The sequence below is a fragment of the Erinaceus europaeus genome, chromosome 1 (genome assembly GCF_950295315.1).
Source record: "Erinaceus europaeus chromosome 1, mEriEur2.1, whole genome shotgun sequence".
NCBI classification, from domain to species: Eukaryota; Metazoa; Chordata; class Mammalia; order Eulipotyphla; family Erinaceidae; genus Erinaceus; species Erinaceus europaeus.
Genome location: NC_080162.1, coordinates 191900794 through 191919576, shown reverse-complemented (window position 1 = coordinate 191919576; position 18783 = coordinate 191900794). Strand labels below are relative to the sequence as shown.

The following is an 18783-nucleotide window of genomic DNA, read 5'->3' as shown; positions in this document are numbered from 1 at the left end:
CCAGCACCCATGTTCAGAGGGGCAGCAATTAGAGAAGCCAGCCCTTCCACCTTCTGCACCTCATAATGACCCTGGGTCCATACTTCCAGAGGGATAAAGAATATGAAAGCCATCAGGGGAGGGGATGGGATACGGAGTTCTGATGATGGGAATTGTGTGGAGTTGTACCCCACTTATCCTATAGTTTTTGTCAGTGTTGCCTCTTTATTAACAAAAATTAAAAAAAAAAAACATTATACCTAAAATAGACTTCCTAGCTTCTTCCCACCCAAGGACCCCTAATTTCATCTGCTCTATCCCTACCTTTCGGCTCCTGTTTATTACATAATTTCTCCTGCTTTATATCTTATTGCCTTTCAGCCACCAAGTTGCAGATGATACCATGATTTCATCTTGGTTTCCCTGGGCAGATGACCTCACCAATGCATCTCAAAGTCTCATCTCTACTATGGAAAAACAGAAACAGACTGGGGGTATGGCTTGACCTTCCAACATCCATATTCCAGCAGAGAAACAATTACAGAAACCAGACCTTCTGAACCCCATAAGGAATTTCGGTCCATAATCTCAGAGAAGGGAGGGGATGGGACATATAACTCTGCTGGTAGGAACTATATGGAATTATATTTGTTATCTTACAATCTGGTTAATTATTATCAAAGCATTAATAATGTTTTTTTTTTTAAAAAAAGGAATACCAAAACCATGGGGAAATGTACACACACACATTTCATTTCTTCACAAATGAATCTAAAATGCTGGTTGTTATTCCTTATAGCTACTTTAACTTGTTCAAATTTCTAGATCAATTGGTTAGATTCTTATAAAATGGTCACACAGACAAAGGGAGAATTACCTCCCTAACACATGAAATTACTTTCCAGATGATGAGGTTACTGGAGTCTTACACAGGCAGACCCTGCTCCTTACTTGCATTTCTTTAGAAAGCTGGTTTAAGGGGCAGCTGTGGAAAAAAGCTGATTGTTTGTTACTAAAATAGGGCACAGCACCCTAAGGGAAATGCTTAAGTGATTGCATCACAAATAAAAATTTTAAAATTTCACTTCAGAGTAGGCTGTCTTTTCTGTGTGAAATGCTAGCATTCCTCCCACCCTCACCCCCAACTAACCTTTCTATGAGAGATAATGATAAAAAAAAAAAAGCTTTTCTTGTTTTCTCTTGTTCTAAGTGGTGCACAGGTATTGAAGGACAAACTGGGGCATGAAAGAATCAAACTAGGAAACACCAGTGGCAACACCATTGCTACCGTATCATTGTCCTGGTCAAGATCACCCAAGCATTGTAGAGAGCGCTGGTTTATAAAACAGCCACTCCTGATGTTCTATTTTGAGCTCAATACTTTGTTATAGAATGTTACCAATGAAAGCAGCTATACTATTAACGGAGCAGAACTTTCTTTACTTCAGGGATAAGAGAATATAGTCTTTTTCTTCAGTAGCCCCAATCTAGTTCTTCAGCTCCCCTCAAGATCAATCCTAAGTACCTTTTGGAGTGCAGGTCAGGCTGTGATGCCCAGGTGTGACTGCGCAGTTGCCCCTGGATAAGTGCAAATACTGCAAGGTTCCTGGAGAACAACATGATCCTCCCCCTCAAAGAGAGCTCCCTGTAGGGGCCAGGTGGTGGTGCACCTGGTTAAGCTTATGCATTACAATGCATAAGGAGCCAGGTTCAAGCCCTGGTCCCCACCTACAGAGGGAAAGCTTCACAAGTGGTGAAACAGGGCTGCAGGTGTCTCTCTACATCTACCCCTCCCCTCTCAACTTTTGTCTCTATCTGGTAATAAATCAATAAGAACAAAGATGGTATTTAAGAGAGAGAGAAAGCGCTCACCTTCTAATAACTGGGTAAACTATCAATAGATTAAGCAAAGATCACACTTGTTAAACGCAGCTTAGCAAGTTTAGTTAATTACATAAAGATAACAAGCATGCTCTCCTACATGAGCCATATAAACATTCCTTCAAAGTCATGATTGTGCTTAGGGATCCTGGTCAACTTTGGAAAGACTTAAAAAAAAAAGGTAGGGTCTTCTCATGGGTATAAAAGAAACATCTGGGAATGTTTGTTTGTAGCCCTCAGGGTTATCACTGAGGCTTGGTGTCTGCATGATGAATCCATAGCTCCTGGCAGTCAACCCCCCCACCCCCACCTTTTATTTAGTGAAACAGAGAGGAATGGGAGGGGGAGGGAAGACGAAGAAAGACCCTCGTAGCACTGCTCCACCACTTATGAAGCTTCCCCATTGTAGGGGGGCCAGAGGCTTGAACCCAGGTCCTTGTGCACTGTAACATGTGCACTTTACTGGGTTCACCACCACCTGGTCCCCTGGAATGTTTCTGTTTTAAAGCACAAGAAGCACAATTAGTAAAATTAAGAAAGAGGAAATTAAAGACAATTTTTAGCTTTAAGGGATGCATATATATGGGAAAGAGTGAGAGACAGAGAGAAACAGAGAAGGGGAGAGAGAGAGAAAGATTGAGAGAAAAAAGATATGGCTTTTTATAATACTACTCAGCTGTTGGAGATAGTAATTTTTTTTTAAGTAAATGCCAATAGAAACTTGAACTTGCAGGGTCAGGTGATGGCGCACCTGGTTAAGTGCACAGATTCCAATGCACAAGGACTCAGGTTTAAACCCGGGTCCCCACCTATAGGGAGAAAGTTTTGCAAGTGGTGAAGCTGGGCTGTAGATGTCTTTCTGTTCTTCTCCCTCTCTATCTCCCTCTTCTCTCTGAATTTCTGACCTACTCTATCCAATAAATAAGTAAAGATTAAAAAATAATAATAAAGAAACTTGACCTTGAATTGTCGCACAGAGAAGTGACTTCTAAAGGTCTCATGTGAGGGTCACAGGGGTAGTTGAGCAAATAGAATGTACCATGTAGGCGGACCCAGGTTCAAGCCCTGGCATCACAGTCCTAATCAGAGTGAGGCTGTGATATTTTCCCCTGTCTGTCTCTCTTCATTTGATAGAAAAGGGAAAGAAAAAACAGAAAGGAAAAATACCTGCTGAGTCTGATGTCATCATGAAGATGCAAAAAGTCTGGCAGAAACAAACTTTTTTTTTTTTTTTTTTGCCTCCAGGGTTATTGCTGGGGCTTGGTGCCTGCACCAGAAATCCACTGCTCCTAGAGGCTATTTTTTTTTTCCCATTTTGTTGTCTTAACTGTTATTGCTGCCACTGATGGACAGGACAGAGAGAAATAGAGAGAGGAGGGGAGACAGAGAGGGCACAGAAAGATAGACACCTGCAGACCTGCTTCACCACTTGTGAAGCGACCCCACCCTCCCCTGCAGGTAGGAAGCTGGAGGCTCAAACAGGGATCCTTATGGCAGTCCTTATACTTTGTACCACTTGTACTTAATCCACTGCGCCACCACCCAACCCCCCATACTTTTTTTTTTTTTTAAAGATTTCATCTGAAATGTTACTTCCTTGATCTTGAATTCAAGCATTTCATGAAACTGAAAAAAGAAATGACAGAGTTACTATTTGAGCTGGCTGCCTGGAATGACAGCCACTTTAAAAAATTTTTTTTTATTATTATCTTTATTTATTTATTGGATAGAGACAGCCAGAAATTGAGAGGGAAGGGGGATAGAGAGGAAGAGAGACAGAGAAACATCTGCAGCACTGCTTCACTGCTTGTGAAGTTCTCCCCTGGGGACTGGGGACGCAAATATGGGTCCTTGTGCATTGAAACATGCGCTCAACCAGGTGCACCACCACCCGGCCCCATGACAGCCACTTCTAACTCCTATCTCTGTTTGTGACTACACAGATTTTAGAAAATAGATATCCGTTCTTTATTTATTTTTAACAAAAGCCACATGACTTTATAAACCCAGCACTAACACTTGTGTTTTGAGTTAATCTCAGTTCTGTTTGACACCCTACCAGACCTTCCAGTTTCAAGCCTCATTGATTCCACAATAGATTCCAGCCATCTTTAATCTCAAACTTCCAGCTAGCTTGGGTCAGTTCACTCACTCTCTGCTCACCCACTATTCTTGGAGGATACACTTTTATCTTCAATATGAAATTAGGTACTTTTTTTTTTAAATCTACTAAAACTGAAGTATTTCAAAAAGTCTTTAGAGAAACTTGTCAAACTATTACTCAGTCATTTCCTTGTTATTTTCACTTTTATTCATAAAATTACATATTCTTGAAGGAAGTCAAATGTTAGTACAGTCCTTATAATGAAAACAGGGATCCCTTATTTAATTCCTCCTCATTCCAAGACAGTGCCTTTAAGCATTTACTATTTACCTTTTTACAGCTACATATTGTATGTAGACTGCTTTTCTTTGATTTAATAATAGACTCCTCTCTCAGGGAAGGTAACAAACTAACAAGTCATTATATTATTTTCTTTTGTCACCATCTTGCAAAACAATTATTTTTACAAGTTTTTCACACATGTAGCTTTTTTTTTTTTGCCATCTACCTTCTTTGGCTTAATTTTTGAATCTACTGGTGATCATTTCTACCTTAAACCACTGAAAAAGTGCTACAATATCTCCCGACACTATCCTACTCTTTACCAAAAGCATCACATAAGCTATTACCTTCTTTCTATTTCTGAAGATTACCCTGGTCGTTACCTGCCATACTTGGATCTGGACCAGCTACCGTCTGGACTTGGTGAACAAATGTCCCCACAGAACTTCCCTTGGCCTTCGTCTGATATCTGGTTCCCTAATTATTGGATTCTAGTTGCTTCAGAGAGAACACAACACAGGGACAACTGGCATCTTAAAAATATCTGGATCAGATATTATACTTGACTCAGGGCTTGAATATGTACAGAACTCAAGACATTAACTATTTTCTCCTTAAAGAAGACGGGAAATAGCTCAGCTGGTAGAGAGCAAACCCCAGGTTTGATCACGGACACAGCATAAGCTAAGTGGTGCTCTGGTCTGCCTCTTCCCCATAAACAAACAAACAAATAAATAAAAAATTTCTCCTTAGAATTTTGAAAGCATTGTAACTTCCAATGGAGGGAATGTGGACACAGAACTCTGGTGGTGGGATTGGTGTAGAATTATACCCCTGTTATAGTTGTATAAATTCATATTAAACCATTAATGCATTTTTTTAAAAGAAATGAAGGTAGGGGGGAGTCGGGCTGTAGCGCAGCGGGTTAAGCGCAGGTGGCGCAAAGCACATGGACCGGCATAAGGATCCCGGTTCGAACCCCGGCTCCCCACCTGCAGGGGAGTCACTTCACAGGCGGTGAAGCAGGTCTGCAGGTGTCTATCTTTCTCTCCCCCTCTCTGTCTTCCCCTCCTCTCTCCGTTTCTCTCTGTCCTATCCAACAATGATGACAACAACAATAATAACTACAACAATAAAACAACAAGGGCAACAAAAGGGAATAAATAAATAAAATAAATATTAAAAAAAAGAAATGAAGGTAGGGCCAATTAAGTTAGAAAAAAAATATGTATATACATAGATATAGAGAGATAGTTACAGAATCAGGCTGTATTGGTGACCTTGGGAGAACTATTGAAATTTCCAAAGGAGGGGATGGGACATAGATCTCTAGTGGTGGGAACTGTATGGAATTATACCCCTTTTATCTAACAATTTTGTAAACCAATATTAAATCACTAACAAAACAAAACAAAACAAATACAAAGTGGCGGTAGAGATAGTAAAAAAAAATTTTTTTTTGAAAGCATTGCTTTATTGCATAACTGTTAATGTCACTGTAGAGAAATCTGATGTCTTTTAGATTCTTTTTGCTTCTCTTTCTCTAGAAACTTTACAAATGCCAGTATAGGTTAGGGGTCTGAAATCAGGAGCCAAACTATCTAGCTAGAAACCTGTCATTTATTAGCTGTGTGGTATTTGGCAAGTTGCTTCTACTTGCTGTAGGTTTTCCATTTATGAAGATCTACTACTGCCTACTACTTGCTGCAAGAATCTATCAGAAGATTATAGGTGCTAAAATCTTATGTGCAATGTGCATGCATCACTAGGATAACAGTGAAAACTTTAAGATCACCTCATTTTTTTTTGTTTTGTTTTCTGCTATTTCCAGGCAGTGTGCCTGAGTGTGCGTGCCAGATGCTCAGCGGTCCTGTCAGGTGTCTGCTTAGGGAAAGATTCCTCTGGAGCAAGGACTTTAGCAACGCCTCTCCCTGCACCTCCACAGATAACCAGGAAGAGGGGCTGGAAAGATGTCTGCTTCCTGCACCAGCATCTCCACTGCCACCTGACTGCTAAGGCCATAAAACGCAGATGTGAGCACTTGGGAGAAAAAGGCTGAAGTAAATCCCCTCAAGAGTCCTGTGCATCCCCACAACCCAGTACAGAAGTGCACTGTTCTCTCAGAGGTCTACAAACCTCCAAAGTGGGTATTTTCCACTTCTCCCTGCTTTGACTTAATCAACACTCATCTCCCTGAAACATGGCTGTCTCACGATTCTTCCATGTAGTTGTCAGTCTAGAACTATACTAGCAGAGCTTAGAGGGGACCTTTGGGTCCTTTGCCCTGTTCCCCCCCTCTCTCCCCTGCTACAGTTCCTTCTTGGAAATGGAAATTTATATTTTTCAATTCCAGCCCACCTCTAATATTATTTCTTTAATAATTCGCCCCCTATTCTTTTCCATATCTTTGTTTTTATGTTGATCATGCTAAACCGAGCCTTTATTTTTCTTTTAATTCTGAATGATTTCTGGAGGTGTTTCTTTTTATTTATTCCCTTTTGTTGCCTTTGTTGCTTTATTATTATAATTATTGTTATTGATGTCATTGTTGTTGGATAGGACAGAGAGAAATGGAGAAGGGAGGGGAAGACAGAGAGGGGGAGAGAAAGACAGATACCTGCAGACCTGCTTCACTGCTTGTGAAGCGACTCCCCTGCAGGTGGGGAGCCAGGGGCTCGAATCAGGATCCTTAGCCGCGTCCTTGCGCTTTGCGCCATGTGCACTTAACCCGCTGCACTACCGCCCAACTCCCAAGCCTCTATTTTTCTAACTTTGCTTTGTTACTTTATGTTTCCTTCTGGAAGATTTTGACTTAGCTTCCAATCCTGCTATTAAATTCTTATTTCTGAAAAAAAAAATAAGAAAAAATTCTTAGTGGTCTGTCTTGGTCTCTAATTGCTCCTCCCCTCCCCTCCACCCCTACAGATAAAATGTTTCCTATTACTTTCCTAAGCATACTGGAGATATATAACATTGGCTTACTGAATTTTCTCTGTTCTCTCTAAACCATGGCCTCCCTTTCATTCTGTTTGTCATCTTTCATATTGAAGATCTCCTCAGTGCTTGGTGATTTGTCACTATGAAGCCTATAAAACTGAGACAGTGAGCAGAAACTCTTTGTGAAAGAGCGGAAACTAGGACTGACACGTCTCACTGCTGTGCATGTCATCAGGACAGCAGTCTGACCAGGCACCACTGGCGTGGATGGGCCTATTCATTAGACCACACAGTGACTTTCATGGCTACAGTAGCAGATGCTTTATGTTCTTCCCCCTGAAAATTCTCCTGCAATCATTTATCTTGGTTTCAGCTTCTTTGACTCTGACATGTAATGATGTTTCTTCTTTTTTCAACTTACAAAAGAATATGCTGACATTTTTCATATGTCACTGTCATTCTCATTTTGTTCTATTTGGCAGCTTTTAAACATCAGAACTGTCCTCACTGAGTAATCTGCAGTGTTTATTAGCTGCCTACAGAAAGATAACTTTTCTGCAAGGTCCTATTTTGCCACACAGAAGAAAATATTGAAAGCTCAGCTAGATGAATTTTGTTTGATCAAGTCAAAATTGAAGTGATGTTCAGTCACACTTCAAGCAGCATAATCAGTTTCATCATTTGAGCCCATCATAGAATTCGGTAGATTTGTATCTTTTTTATCCTTTTACTGGCATTTAAATAAAGTTTCATATAGAGGGTGTTAAATGTGTATGTTAGGCTATCCTTAAACTTTCTTTATTCAGTTTCTGTGTATTTATGATAATTTAGTACTTTTTCAAAAAATTATTTATTTTTGGATAGAGAAAGAGAGAAATTGAGAGAGGAGGGGGAGATAGTGAGGGAAACAGAGAGATACCTGCAGCCCTGTTTCACCATTTGTGAAGCTTTCCCCCTGCAAGTGGGGACCAGGGGCTTGAACCCAGGTCCTTGTACACTGTAGTGTGTGTGCTTAACCATGTGTGCTACCACCTGGCCCTAGTTTAGTACTTTTTAGTGTTTTACTTCTTATAAATTTAAAGGACCTTGTTAACAGAAATTACATACTTGATCTCTTAGAGATAAAAATACACTTGCATAAATTTAACCAAAATATGCCCATGATGACAAGACCTAGGTAGCAGTGTACTCTGCCTTAAAAGGAATAACCAGAGGTGATGAGCTGAAGCTATAACATCAGAGAAAACACCATGGCAAGTCTGACTGCTCTCACAGCTAGGTCTCTCTGGAATAATTTTAATAATATCTCTAACCCACATAGTCAACGACTGCCACCTCTCCAGATTCAAAGGAGGTCTCGAAACTTTACATCAGGCTCAACCTGACGCTGTTGACTGGCTACGGAAGAAGGGCAAACGCTAGAAGAAGAAGAAGGAAATAAGGAGGATAACAATCTCTTACTGGTCTTAATGCGTATTAATCAAGTCTCATTTTTCAAGTTTGAATATAAAGATAATGGACAACACTGGACATTGCTGATTGAGAAAATCAACAAAGACCAATCAAATGGAAAAGCAAGGGCTGTTGATTCCTAGGTTGCTCTAGAAAGAGTCAGCCACTATCCCTGAAGGAAATGAAAAGCAGGTAGAGGAGAGAACTTCTTTGTCTTGATTTTGTTTATTTCATTTTTTTAATTTCCTTTTGGGGGATTAATGTTTTACATTCAACAGTAAATACAATAGGTGGTACATGAATAACATTTGTTATGCCAAAACCTGGAAGCAACCCAGGTGTCCAACAACAGATGAGTGGCTGAGCAAGTTGTGATATATATACACAATGGAATACTACTCAGCTATTAAAAAACAGTGACTTCACAGTTTTCAGCCCATCTTGGATGAAGATTGAAGAAATTATCTTAAGTGAAATAAGTCAGAAACAAAAGGATGAATATGGGATGATCTCACTCTCAGGCAAAAGTTTATTTCATTTTTAATGAGAAAGCTAGAGATACCAGAGAAGTACTCAGCTCTGGCTTACAGTGGTGCTGAAGACTGAACCTGGGACCTTGGAGCTCAGGCATGAAAGTCATTTGCTTAACCATTATGCAAAATGATTATCTCCCCAGTCCCAAAAGGAACATTTTAGTGAAAATAAAGGAAGGCCTCTAGGTATGCTAGACTGTTGGCAAGGAGAGCCCATAAGCTTCCCACATGAGCTGGGGTGTCTCTTTGATTGTCTCTGGTGCTTAATTGAAAACAAAGACAAATTTAGGGAAGCTGTCAGTTACAGCTTGTAGCAACAGCTTCAAAACCAGGTTTTTGTTTTTGTTTTTGTCACTAGAGATAAGTAGGTGGCTTCCTACAAGTCTGAATTATAGCACGCAGAATTTCTACATTGCTTATTATTGAAAGGAAAGTGTTGCAGGTTGTAGGTCCATTTGCATATGCACTTAGGTCACTGTCTATTTGCTTACATAGTCTCTTCTTATATACCCACTAGAGGAAAATGGAAACATAAGGCACAGGGGCTAGGTGGTGACACACCTGGTCATGTGCACATAGTACTAAGCACAGGAATATGAGTAAGGATCTGGATTTGAGCCCCATTCCTCACCTGCAGGGAAAACACTTCCCAAACGGTGAAGCAGGTCTGCAGGTGTCTTTTTCTCCCTCTCTCCATCTCCTCTGCTGTGGGGAAATTATGAGGATGTGGTTGAGCTTGGCAGGGCTTCACTTGAGGGGACATCATCCTGTCAGTCTCTCTCTCTGAGAGGTTGAGCAAGAAGGGATACAATCCCCCAAGGTTTGCCTCCTCTTATCAGACTCCCCGCCTCACAAAGCACCCCGCATTCCTGATACTATGGACTGCTCCCTTATTATCTACATAATCATTGTTTTGCCTGAAAGGTCTCCTCCCTAATTCCCCACAGGGTATTATTAATCCTACCGATTAAAACCCTCGCAACAGTTGCTAAGGAAGTTCCTACCTTTCCCAGCCCACTTTTGCCTTTCTCCGCCCCTTTCCAAACCATGTCAAGCCATTTCCGTCTCTTGACTTGCCACTTCTGGGTCTGACTCTTAAAAGCCTTGGCTCTCTGATCAATAAAGAATTGAATCGCCTCGCCACCACAAGATCTCTTCCTGGGTCATCTCTCTCGCATCGCTGAGTGAGTAGCAGCCCAGGATGGCTCCTGTCACAATCTCTCCAACCCAGAGAGTACGCGCCTGAGAAGAGGCACCCCCACCACACTAGCCCGGCACTCTGCCCCTTCAATTTCTCTCTGTCCTAACAAGTAGTAGTAAGAAAAGGCCACCACAAGCAATGGATTCATAGTGCCCACACCGAGCCCAGCAACTGGAGGAAAAACAAAACAAAACATAAGGCACTTATCATTGGGACAATAGAATTGAATCCTGCTTTCTCTAGAGAAGAGGATAAAAGGATTTTTCCTGCTAGAAGGAGAAAAGAGTACCAGTTTCCAGGAGAAATATCCAGTTGGAGAGCTTCAAGTACTCAGAATGCAAAGGAGACCATATCTCACAGCTTAACTGGAAAAGAGGAAAAGCCCGGAAACAGAAGAGTCATCCCTCCTGCACTAGCTACTGGGAATAGTGCCCTGACCTATGTTCTGAGGAAGCTCTGGCTATGAATAAAACACTTCAAAATTCCTATCTCAAAAGCTAAAGGCTTGTCCAGCAGTCTTTCTGAGTACATAGAAAACACATCACTGGGAAGTCGGTCAGTAGCACAGCAGGTTAAGTGCATGTGGCACAAAGTGCAAGGACCAACCGGCATAAGGATCCCAGTTCAAGTCCCCGGCTCCCCACCTGCAGGGGAGTCTCTTCACAGGCGGTGAAGCAGATCTGCAGGTGTCTATCTTTCTCTCCCCCTCTCTGTCTTCTTCTCCTCTCTCCATTTCTCTCTGTCTTATCCAACAAGGAAAGCATTAATAACTACAACAATAAAACAACAAGGGCAACAAAAGGGAATAAATAAAACATTAGAAAACACATCACTGTATAAAAGGTAAGGTATGTGGAGGCTAGGTGGTGGCTCACTTGATAGAGTTCATGTATTACAATGTACAAGGACCTGGGTTCAAGTCTCCCCTCCCCACCTATAGGGGAAAGACTTCATGAGCACTGAAGCCATGTGGCAGGTATCTCTTTCCCTCTTCCCACTCCGTCTCTATCCCACAAATAAATAAATATTATAAATCATATTTGACATAATGTTTATGTATATGCAATTAAAACGTTATCTTTATTTATTGGATAGAGACAGCCAGAAACTAAGAGAGAAGCAGGGGATAGAGAGGGAGACAGAGAGACACCTGCAGCCTTATTTCACTACTTACAAAGCTTTCCCTCTCTAGGTGGGGACCTGGGGCTCGAACCTGGTTCCTTGCAGATGGTAACAACCATGTATGTGCACTACCACTCAGCTCTGTGTATATGCATATTTAAGAAACCAAACTGTAAGTATATACAATAAGATACAGATGACCTGGGAGTCGGGCTGTAGCACAGCAGGTTAAGCGCAGGTGGCACAAAGCACAAGGACCGGCATAAGGATCCCGGTTCGAACCCCGGCTCCCCACCTGCAGGGGAGTCGCTTCACAGGCGGTGAAGCAGGTCTGCAGGTGTCTATCTTTCTCTCCTCCTCTCTGTCTTCCCCTCCTCTCTCCATTTCTCTCTGTCCTATCCAACAACGACAACAACAATAATAACTACAACAATAAAACAACAAGGGCAACAAAAGGGAATAAATAAATAAAAATAAAATTTTTAAAAAAACCTTAAAAAAAGATACAGATGACCTACAAAAATCACAACTCTGCAACTACAAGTGGAATCCTAACCTATAAATAAGAATTATAATATTCTGAAATACCAAATATTATACAGTGAGGTGCAAGAGATGGTATTTATAGTTAGCGTATTTATATATTTTCCCATATTTGGGAGTTACTTTCTGCCCTGATCCAGCTTTCTAGTCCTTTTCCCAACTCTGACACCATCTCCCCAGACAATACCTTTAGCCTACCTGCATGGTAACTGTTGGACTCAGGCAAAAATTAGTAAAGTCAAGGGCCCTTTGGAATATACCTAAAATACACTTCCTAGCTTCTTCCAACATGAAGACCCCAAATCTTATTTGCTACATTCTTACCTTTAGGCTTCTGATTATTAAACAATTTATTCTGCTTTATATCTTAATGTTTTTCAGCCACCAAGTTACAGATGCTACCTCACTAATGTGTCCTGGAACCCTACCTCCTCAGATGCCTGCCCTACTAGGGAAAGAAAACAGCTTGGGGGTATGGATCAACCTGTAAACACCCATGTCCAGCACAGAAGCAATTACAGAAGCCAGACCTTCCACCTTCTGCACCCTATAGAGATCTTTGGTCCATAATCCTAGAAAGATAAAAAATAGGGAATCTTCCAATGGAGGAGATAGGGCATGGGACTCTGGTGGTGGGAACTGTGTGAAACTGTACCCCTCCTATCTCACAATCTTGTCGATCATTATTAAATCATTAATAAAATTTATTAATTAAAATTTTGTCATGTTTTCACATTGAAAAATAGGGAAATGCACCAATTTGCTTGAGTTAATAACTATTTTAAAGTATTTCAAAGAATATCAACAATTTTATTATTTTGCTATGTAGCTGTCCCACTACACTGAAGAGAGCTTTGGTTCTGTAATCTGTCTCTCTCATCAGCCTAGAGTGGTGAAGAGCTGGAGCTGAACCTCCGTTCCCCATCCCACGCCCCGGAACAGTTCACCTTAAGTCAGACAACCCCATTTGCCTGAGTTTTCTGTACACTTCCCCAGTTGTCATTTTAAGTGAAGTTATGATTGGACTCAAAAAATTCTTAAAATTTTATTTCAAAGGGCAAAACTAAGTTATGTTAATCTGAAGGAACAGCTGTTAGTGCTTTTTTATCCTATGTTCCTTATTTTTATATTCACTTGCTAATCCTCTTAATTTATAGGCAAATTCCTCCGCAAATCTGACAGACTTGCTTCTTTCTCAATTCATTACATCTTAAAAAGCAGTTTAGTGACAACATTCAAATGTTTAATCACACAGATAGAAATGTTGAAGCATTAATGTACTACTAGGCATGTCTTCTACACAATGGATTTCTTAATTAATAAATACCACTGTCTGCAAGAAAGTGATAGAGTTATCACTCTAATCCATCATTCCTACAAACAATGTCACACCATTGGCAAGTATTATTGGGCACACCTCCAACTGCAGTATGAGTACAATGTGAGGAGAAGAGAAGCTACATGTGATGCTATTGATTTATACAAGAGCAGCAGCTCTGAAAAGCCCAGAAGGGGCCAGTGGTGGTGATACCAGTTAAGCACACCTAGTACTAAGTACACCTAGTACTAAGCACAAAGACCTGCTTGAGAATCCGGGTTTGAGCCTAGGCTCCCCACCTGCGGGGGTGGGGGTAGGGAGAGCTTCATGAGCAGTGAAGCAGGTCTGCAGGTGTCAATCTTTTTCTCTCCCGCTCTATCTCCCTTCTCCTCTCTCAATTCCTACTGAATAAAAAAAAGGGGCGGGGTGGGGTGGGGAGCGGCTGCTAGAGTGAGCCTCACTGATAACCCTGGAGGCAGAAACAACAACAAAACTAGGAAAGACTGTAAGAGACTTTTTCCCCCCCATTGCTGAGGGCAAAGAGTAAGGCATCAAGATAAACAAATGCAAAAGGACAGTTTCAACGACTGTTCTCTGTTGCTCTTGGCTGCTGTGCTTGAGCATTGCCACGGTGGTTTCTGTGCATTCACACTGACCTCTGCATTAGTCATGGGATAATGTGCGCCCAAAAGGAGAAGAGCAAGGCACTTAGGTTATACTGACTTCTCCAACACTTCAATCCATTTTCTTTTTAATTTCTATGCTAAATATCCCCACTGTATCTAGGACTTTGATATTTGTGATCCAGCAGTTACCTAAGCAATTCTAATGAAAATATGTTAGAAAAAAAAGAAAGAAAGAAAAAGAAAACTCTGCTGGGAGGTTTGTCTCTAATTTTTCTTTTCACTGAGATGCACAGCCTCTCACAGTTGCCAAATTACAAGCTACACAGTGAAAGAGAACAATGGCCATTCAACCAAAGGGAAAACCACTGACGATGCATTTTACTGAACATTGTCCCGGGCCTTCAAGAAAATCGCACTCTAGGTTTCACTGGCATGCGTGATGTGGATAATTTCAACGAAAATGCACTATCCATGGAGTTAATCTTCACAGCATGGCCAGAATCTGAGTCATTATTCTAAAGGGATTTTGGCCAAGTGTGGCTGCTCTCCTGACATGGGAGGTTTTCCACTTAAAGATGTTAATGCTCTGGTAATAAGCCCTGATCCATACTATTCAAATATGCAATATGAAAGCACACGTGTGTGTCAACTAAATACTCATGGGCCTTGGTTTCCACCCCACAGTGGGGTCTTCCCTACTATGGACAACTGTCACTTTAAGATTAGACCTAAAAAAAAAAAAAGTCACCAAAGTTATGACAGGATTTGTGAAACAATCTGGCTTGTTTAAAAAAGTTTCTTTTCTCTTCTCTTCTTTGTTTCTCTCATTGTTCCTTTCTTTCTTGGTTTCTCTCTTTCTTCCTTTCTTTGCTTACTGGAAGGTACAGTCACTTGGCCACATCATGTGTGGCTATGGGAACTTACCCCTGCCATTATCATGCAATATTGTAAAATTGGTTCAAATTACTAATAAATAATTTTTTAAGTTATAATCATATCCAATATGGGCACTGCTGCTACTGCTGCAAAAAAAAATAATAATAAGTAGCTTAGGGGGAGATAGTATAATGGTTATGCAAAGATTCTCTCATGTCTGAGTTGAGCAGTACCCTGGTAATAATAACAACAACAACAACAACAACAACAACAACAGGACAGATGGAACTAAGGGTCTTCAAAAAGCTAGAGAGTCTATTTTAAGTATAACCCAAGGGGTCCATGACTTCAGTAATTTTTGCCTGAGCCTGATAGCTAACATGCAGGTGGGCTGAAAGTTTTGCCTAGGAAGATGGTGTCAGAGTTGGGAAAAGGACTAGAAAGCTGGATCAAGGCAGAGAGTAGATGCCATCCTGATTTCCCTGGCCAGTCAACCTCACAGATGGATCCTGGAACCTCACCTATCCAGATCCCTACCCCACTAGGAAAGACAGAAACAGGCTGGGAGTGTGGATAGACCTGTCAATGTCCATGTTCATCGAAGAAACAGTTACTAAAGTCAGACCTTCCAACTTCTGCACCCCAAAAATAATTTTGGTTCATACTCCCAGAGAAGGATAAAGAATAGAGAACCTTCCAATGGAGAGGACAGGAGACGAAATCTTGGTGGTGGGAATTTTATGGAATTGTACCCCTCTTATCCTATTTTATCAACCATTATTAAATTACTTTTTAATGACTATTTTTCTAAATTTATAACTTTTTTATCTACAATATGCTTTTTTTTGTGGTGTTTTTGGTTTTGGTGTCACAATTAACACAATCTAGTTCTGTTAAATACTAGCCTAAATCCAGTGGCATACAGAAAGTGTGTTCCTGGATCACTCTTTCTTTTCTGTGCTTTTATAATTCAAGTTCTATCTTTATACATTATAATGCCATGAACATAATTTTAATTACTACCTTATGCAGTAGTATTTTAAAATCAGATACAGTATAAACAGAATAAATGTAGTCTCTCTCTGTTTATCTTCTAAATTATCCTTATTAGTTACAGTAACAATATGCATGTAGTCTCTCTCTCTGTTTACGTTATCTTCTAAAATTATCTTTATTAGTTACAGTTTTTCTTTATGGGGATCTGTGTTACTCTCCCCCAGATAGTTCTTTGGGTTCAGAAAAATCTCACTTCTCCTTGCCCCAGGGAAATCTAGGAGTTTAAGGAAAATGCCATAGACACTTGCAAATGTGATTTAAATTAGCCCAATTTGACTAAGGAGAATTTTACACCATGGCTGATGGAAAATGGTAGATTATTATTATTTTTTTATTTATAAAAAGGAAATATTAACTAAACCATAGGATAAGAGGGGTACAACTCCACACAATTCCCACCACCAGAACTCCGTATCCCATCCCCATCCTTGATAGCTTTCCTATTCTTTGACCCTCTGAGAGTATGGACCCAAGATCACTGTGGGATGCAGAAGGTGGAAGGTCTGGCTTCTATAATTGCTTCCCCACTGAACATGGGTGTTGACAGGTTGATCCATACTCCCAGCCTGCCTCTCTCTTTCCCTAGTAGGGTGGGACTCTGGGGAAGTGGAGCTCCAGGACACATTGGTGAGGTTGTCTGTCCAGGGAAGTCTTGTCGGCATCCTGCTAGCATCTGGGACCTGGTGGCTGAAAAGAGAGTTAACATACAAACATACCAAGCCAAACAAATTGTTGAACAGTCATGGACCTAAGGGTTGGAATAGTGCAGATGAAGAGTGGGGGAGGGGGGGAGTTCCTCCATTTTGTAGATAGTTAGTAGGCATATTTTAGTCATATTCCAAAGGGCCTGTGGCTATACTAGGTTTTTTTCTTTTTTCTTTTTTCCCTGAGCCTGAAATCTGATATGCAGGTGGATCCAAGTTATTGTCTAGGGAGATGATGTCATGGCTGGAAAAGGACCAGAAAGCTGGTAGATTATTTTTTTACTGGAGTTAGCTGCACCAGTTTGTGACCAGCATCTTGGTTTCTCAGAATTCCTTGTTATTGTGAATTCTCAAGTAAGATGGTTATTAGCAGTAGAGCAGTGTCTGCTAGGGGGTTTCTAGATCTCAATGTTGTTATGAAACCTTTAAACATGTGCTGCTCTAACATTCCAGTGGCGGCTGGCAGCCATCCTGCAGTAAGTTGATGTAAGACCAAAGTTGACCAAGAGGGTAATGTAGAGGCAATTACACTACCCCAGTGCTAGTCATGGCGTCCTTGACACAAACCAAATTTCACATTGCTTATTACCAGATGGTTTCACTCATATGAGGAATCTAGAGATCTGATATACATGAAATTGAAAAAAAAAAAAAAACTCAACAAATAAGAAGCAAGCTAACTTTGGGAGGTGGGAGGATGGGGATGTGGGATCTGTGGTAGTGGGTACCCGGGTACGACGTGGAGCAATACTTTGTATTATTACAATCTTGTAACATACTACTAATAACAAATTAAAAAATGGGGCCAGGTGGTGGGGCATCTGGTTAAACTCACACTTTACAATGCACAAGGGCCTGGGTTCAAGCCCCTGGGTACCAGGGGGCTCGAACCAGGATCCTTACACCAGTCCTTGAGCTTTGTGCCACATGCGCTTAACCCGCTATACAATCACCGACTCCCAGTTTGATAATTTTTATGAGAGAAAAAAGGTTCTAAAACCAAAATGTTCTGAAAACTGATCTTGAAAACAAATCCCCTTCTTAATCATCTGGCCAAACTTTTGACTAATAGGCTATCTTATTTTTTTAATTATTTAAAATTATTTATTTATTATTGGACAGAAACAAGAGAAATTGAGAGGGGAGGGAGAGATAGAGAGGGAAAGAGACAGACAGACAGACACCCACAGCCCTACTTCACCACTCTTGTAGTTTCCCCTCCTGCTTCAACCCAGGTACTTGCACACTATAATATGAATGCTTAACCAAGTGCACCACGGCCTGTCCCCTGAATATCTTCTTTATATAATGTTTTTTGTAAGTATTACTCAAAATCAAAACTATCTTCTTCCTGACAATCCTTTCCATGAGCAACATTCTCTGACTTTGAGTAGGAAATACACAAGGATTAGGGGAGAACAACTCACCTTAACTAATTCTGTATAGCCTGTTTCTTTCGCTGTCCACCAAGGCTGGGCTTTCAATCCACGGACGTTGTAGAGCGAGCGCTGCCAGACAGACGCAAAATGTCCCCTCTTATGCCCAAGTTCATACCACTTATATGCCTGAAAGAACAGAAACGGTGAACTGAAACAAAGCCATCTTCTTCAATTTTAAAATAAAAGTCATCACAAATAAGGCACATTTCAATAAACAGCTTGCTGGTCAGGGTCCCAAATCTGTTAAGACTGGTGGAAACGCTATTGATTAACAGGGGTTATGACTTAATCAAATGGGAAAGGTTTATGACCTATTATTATAACTCAATGGGTGTGTTTTATTTTGACTTGTAGGCTACAAGCTTGGTGAACACAGGATTTACTCTCCACTCATTTTGGTGTCCTGCTGGGTTTTCAGCACAGGGTCTAGGATTTGCTTGTTAAATGGATAAATCACTGAAGATACTATAGTGGACTATATTTATATTTTAGCTTCCATTTCTAAAATTCTACTTGTTTCCAGTAAAAGAAAAAGAATAAGACACATTTTTATCTCATTGGGGGATTAGGAAATGTATTCATGTAACAACCATCTTGTAAATCATTATTTTCCTCATTAAAGTGACTTAAAAAGTGAGAAGAAAAAACCAAAAAAGGGATGTGTTTTTAATAATCTCTTCAAAGATATTTGCATTTTTTTTTTAAATAACAAGACCACTGCTCAGCTCTG

The 18783-nt window shown here is 40.6% G+C and overlaps 1 protein-coding gene across 1 annotated transcript in view; it reads right to left on the bottom strand.

Annotated features, from left to right (window-relative positions):
• The window catches only part of ASPH (aspartate beta-hydroxylase), a 103842-nt gene that overhangs the window by 23417 nt on the left and 61642 nt on the right, over positions 1-18783 (bottom strand). The window contains exon 9 of the mRNA XM_060202355.1: positions 18042-18179. Coding sequence (XP_060058338.1) covers positions 18042-18179 — 138 coding nt within the window. The remainder of the gene's footprint in view (positions 1-18041; positions 18180-18783) is intronic.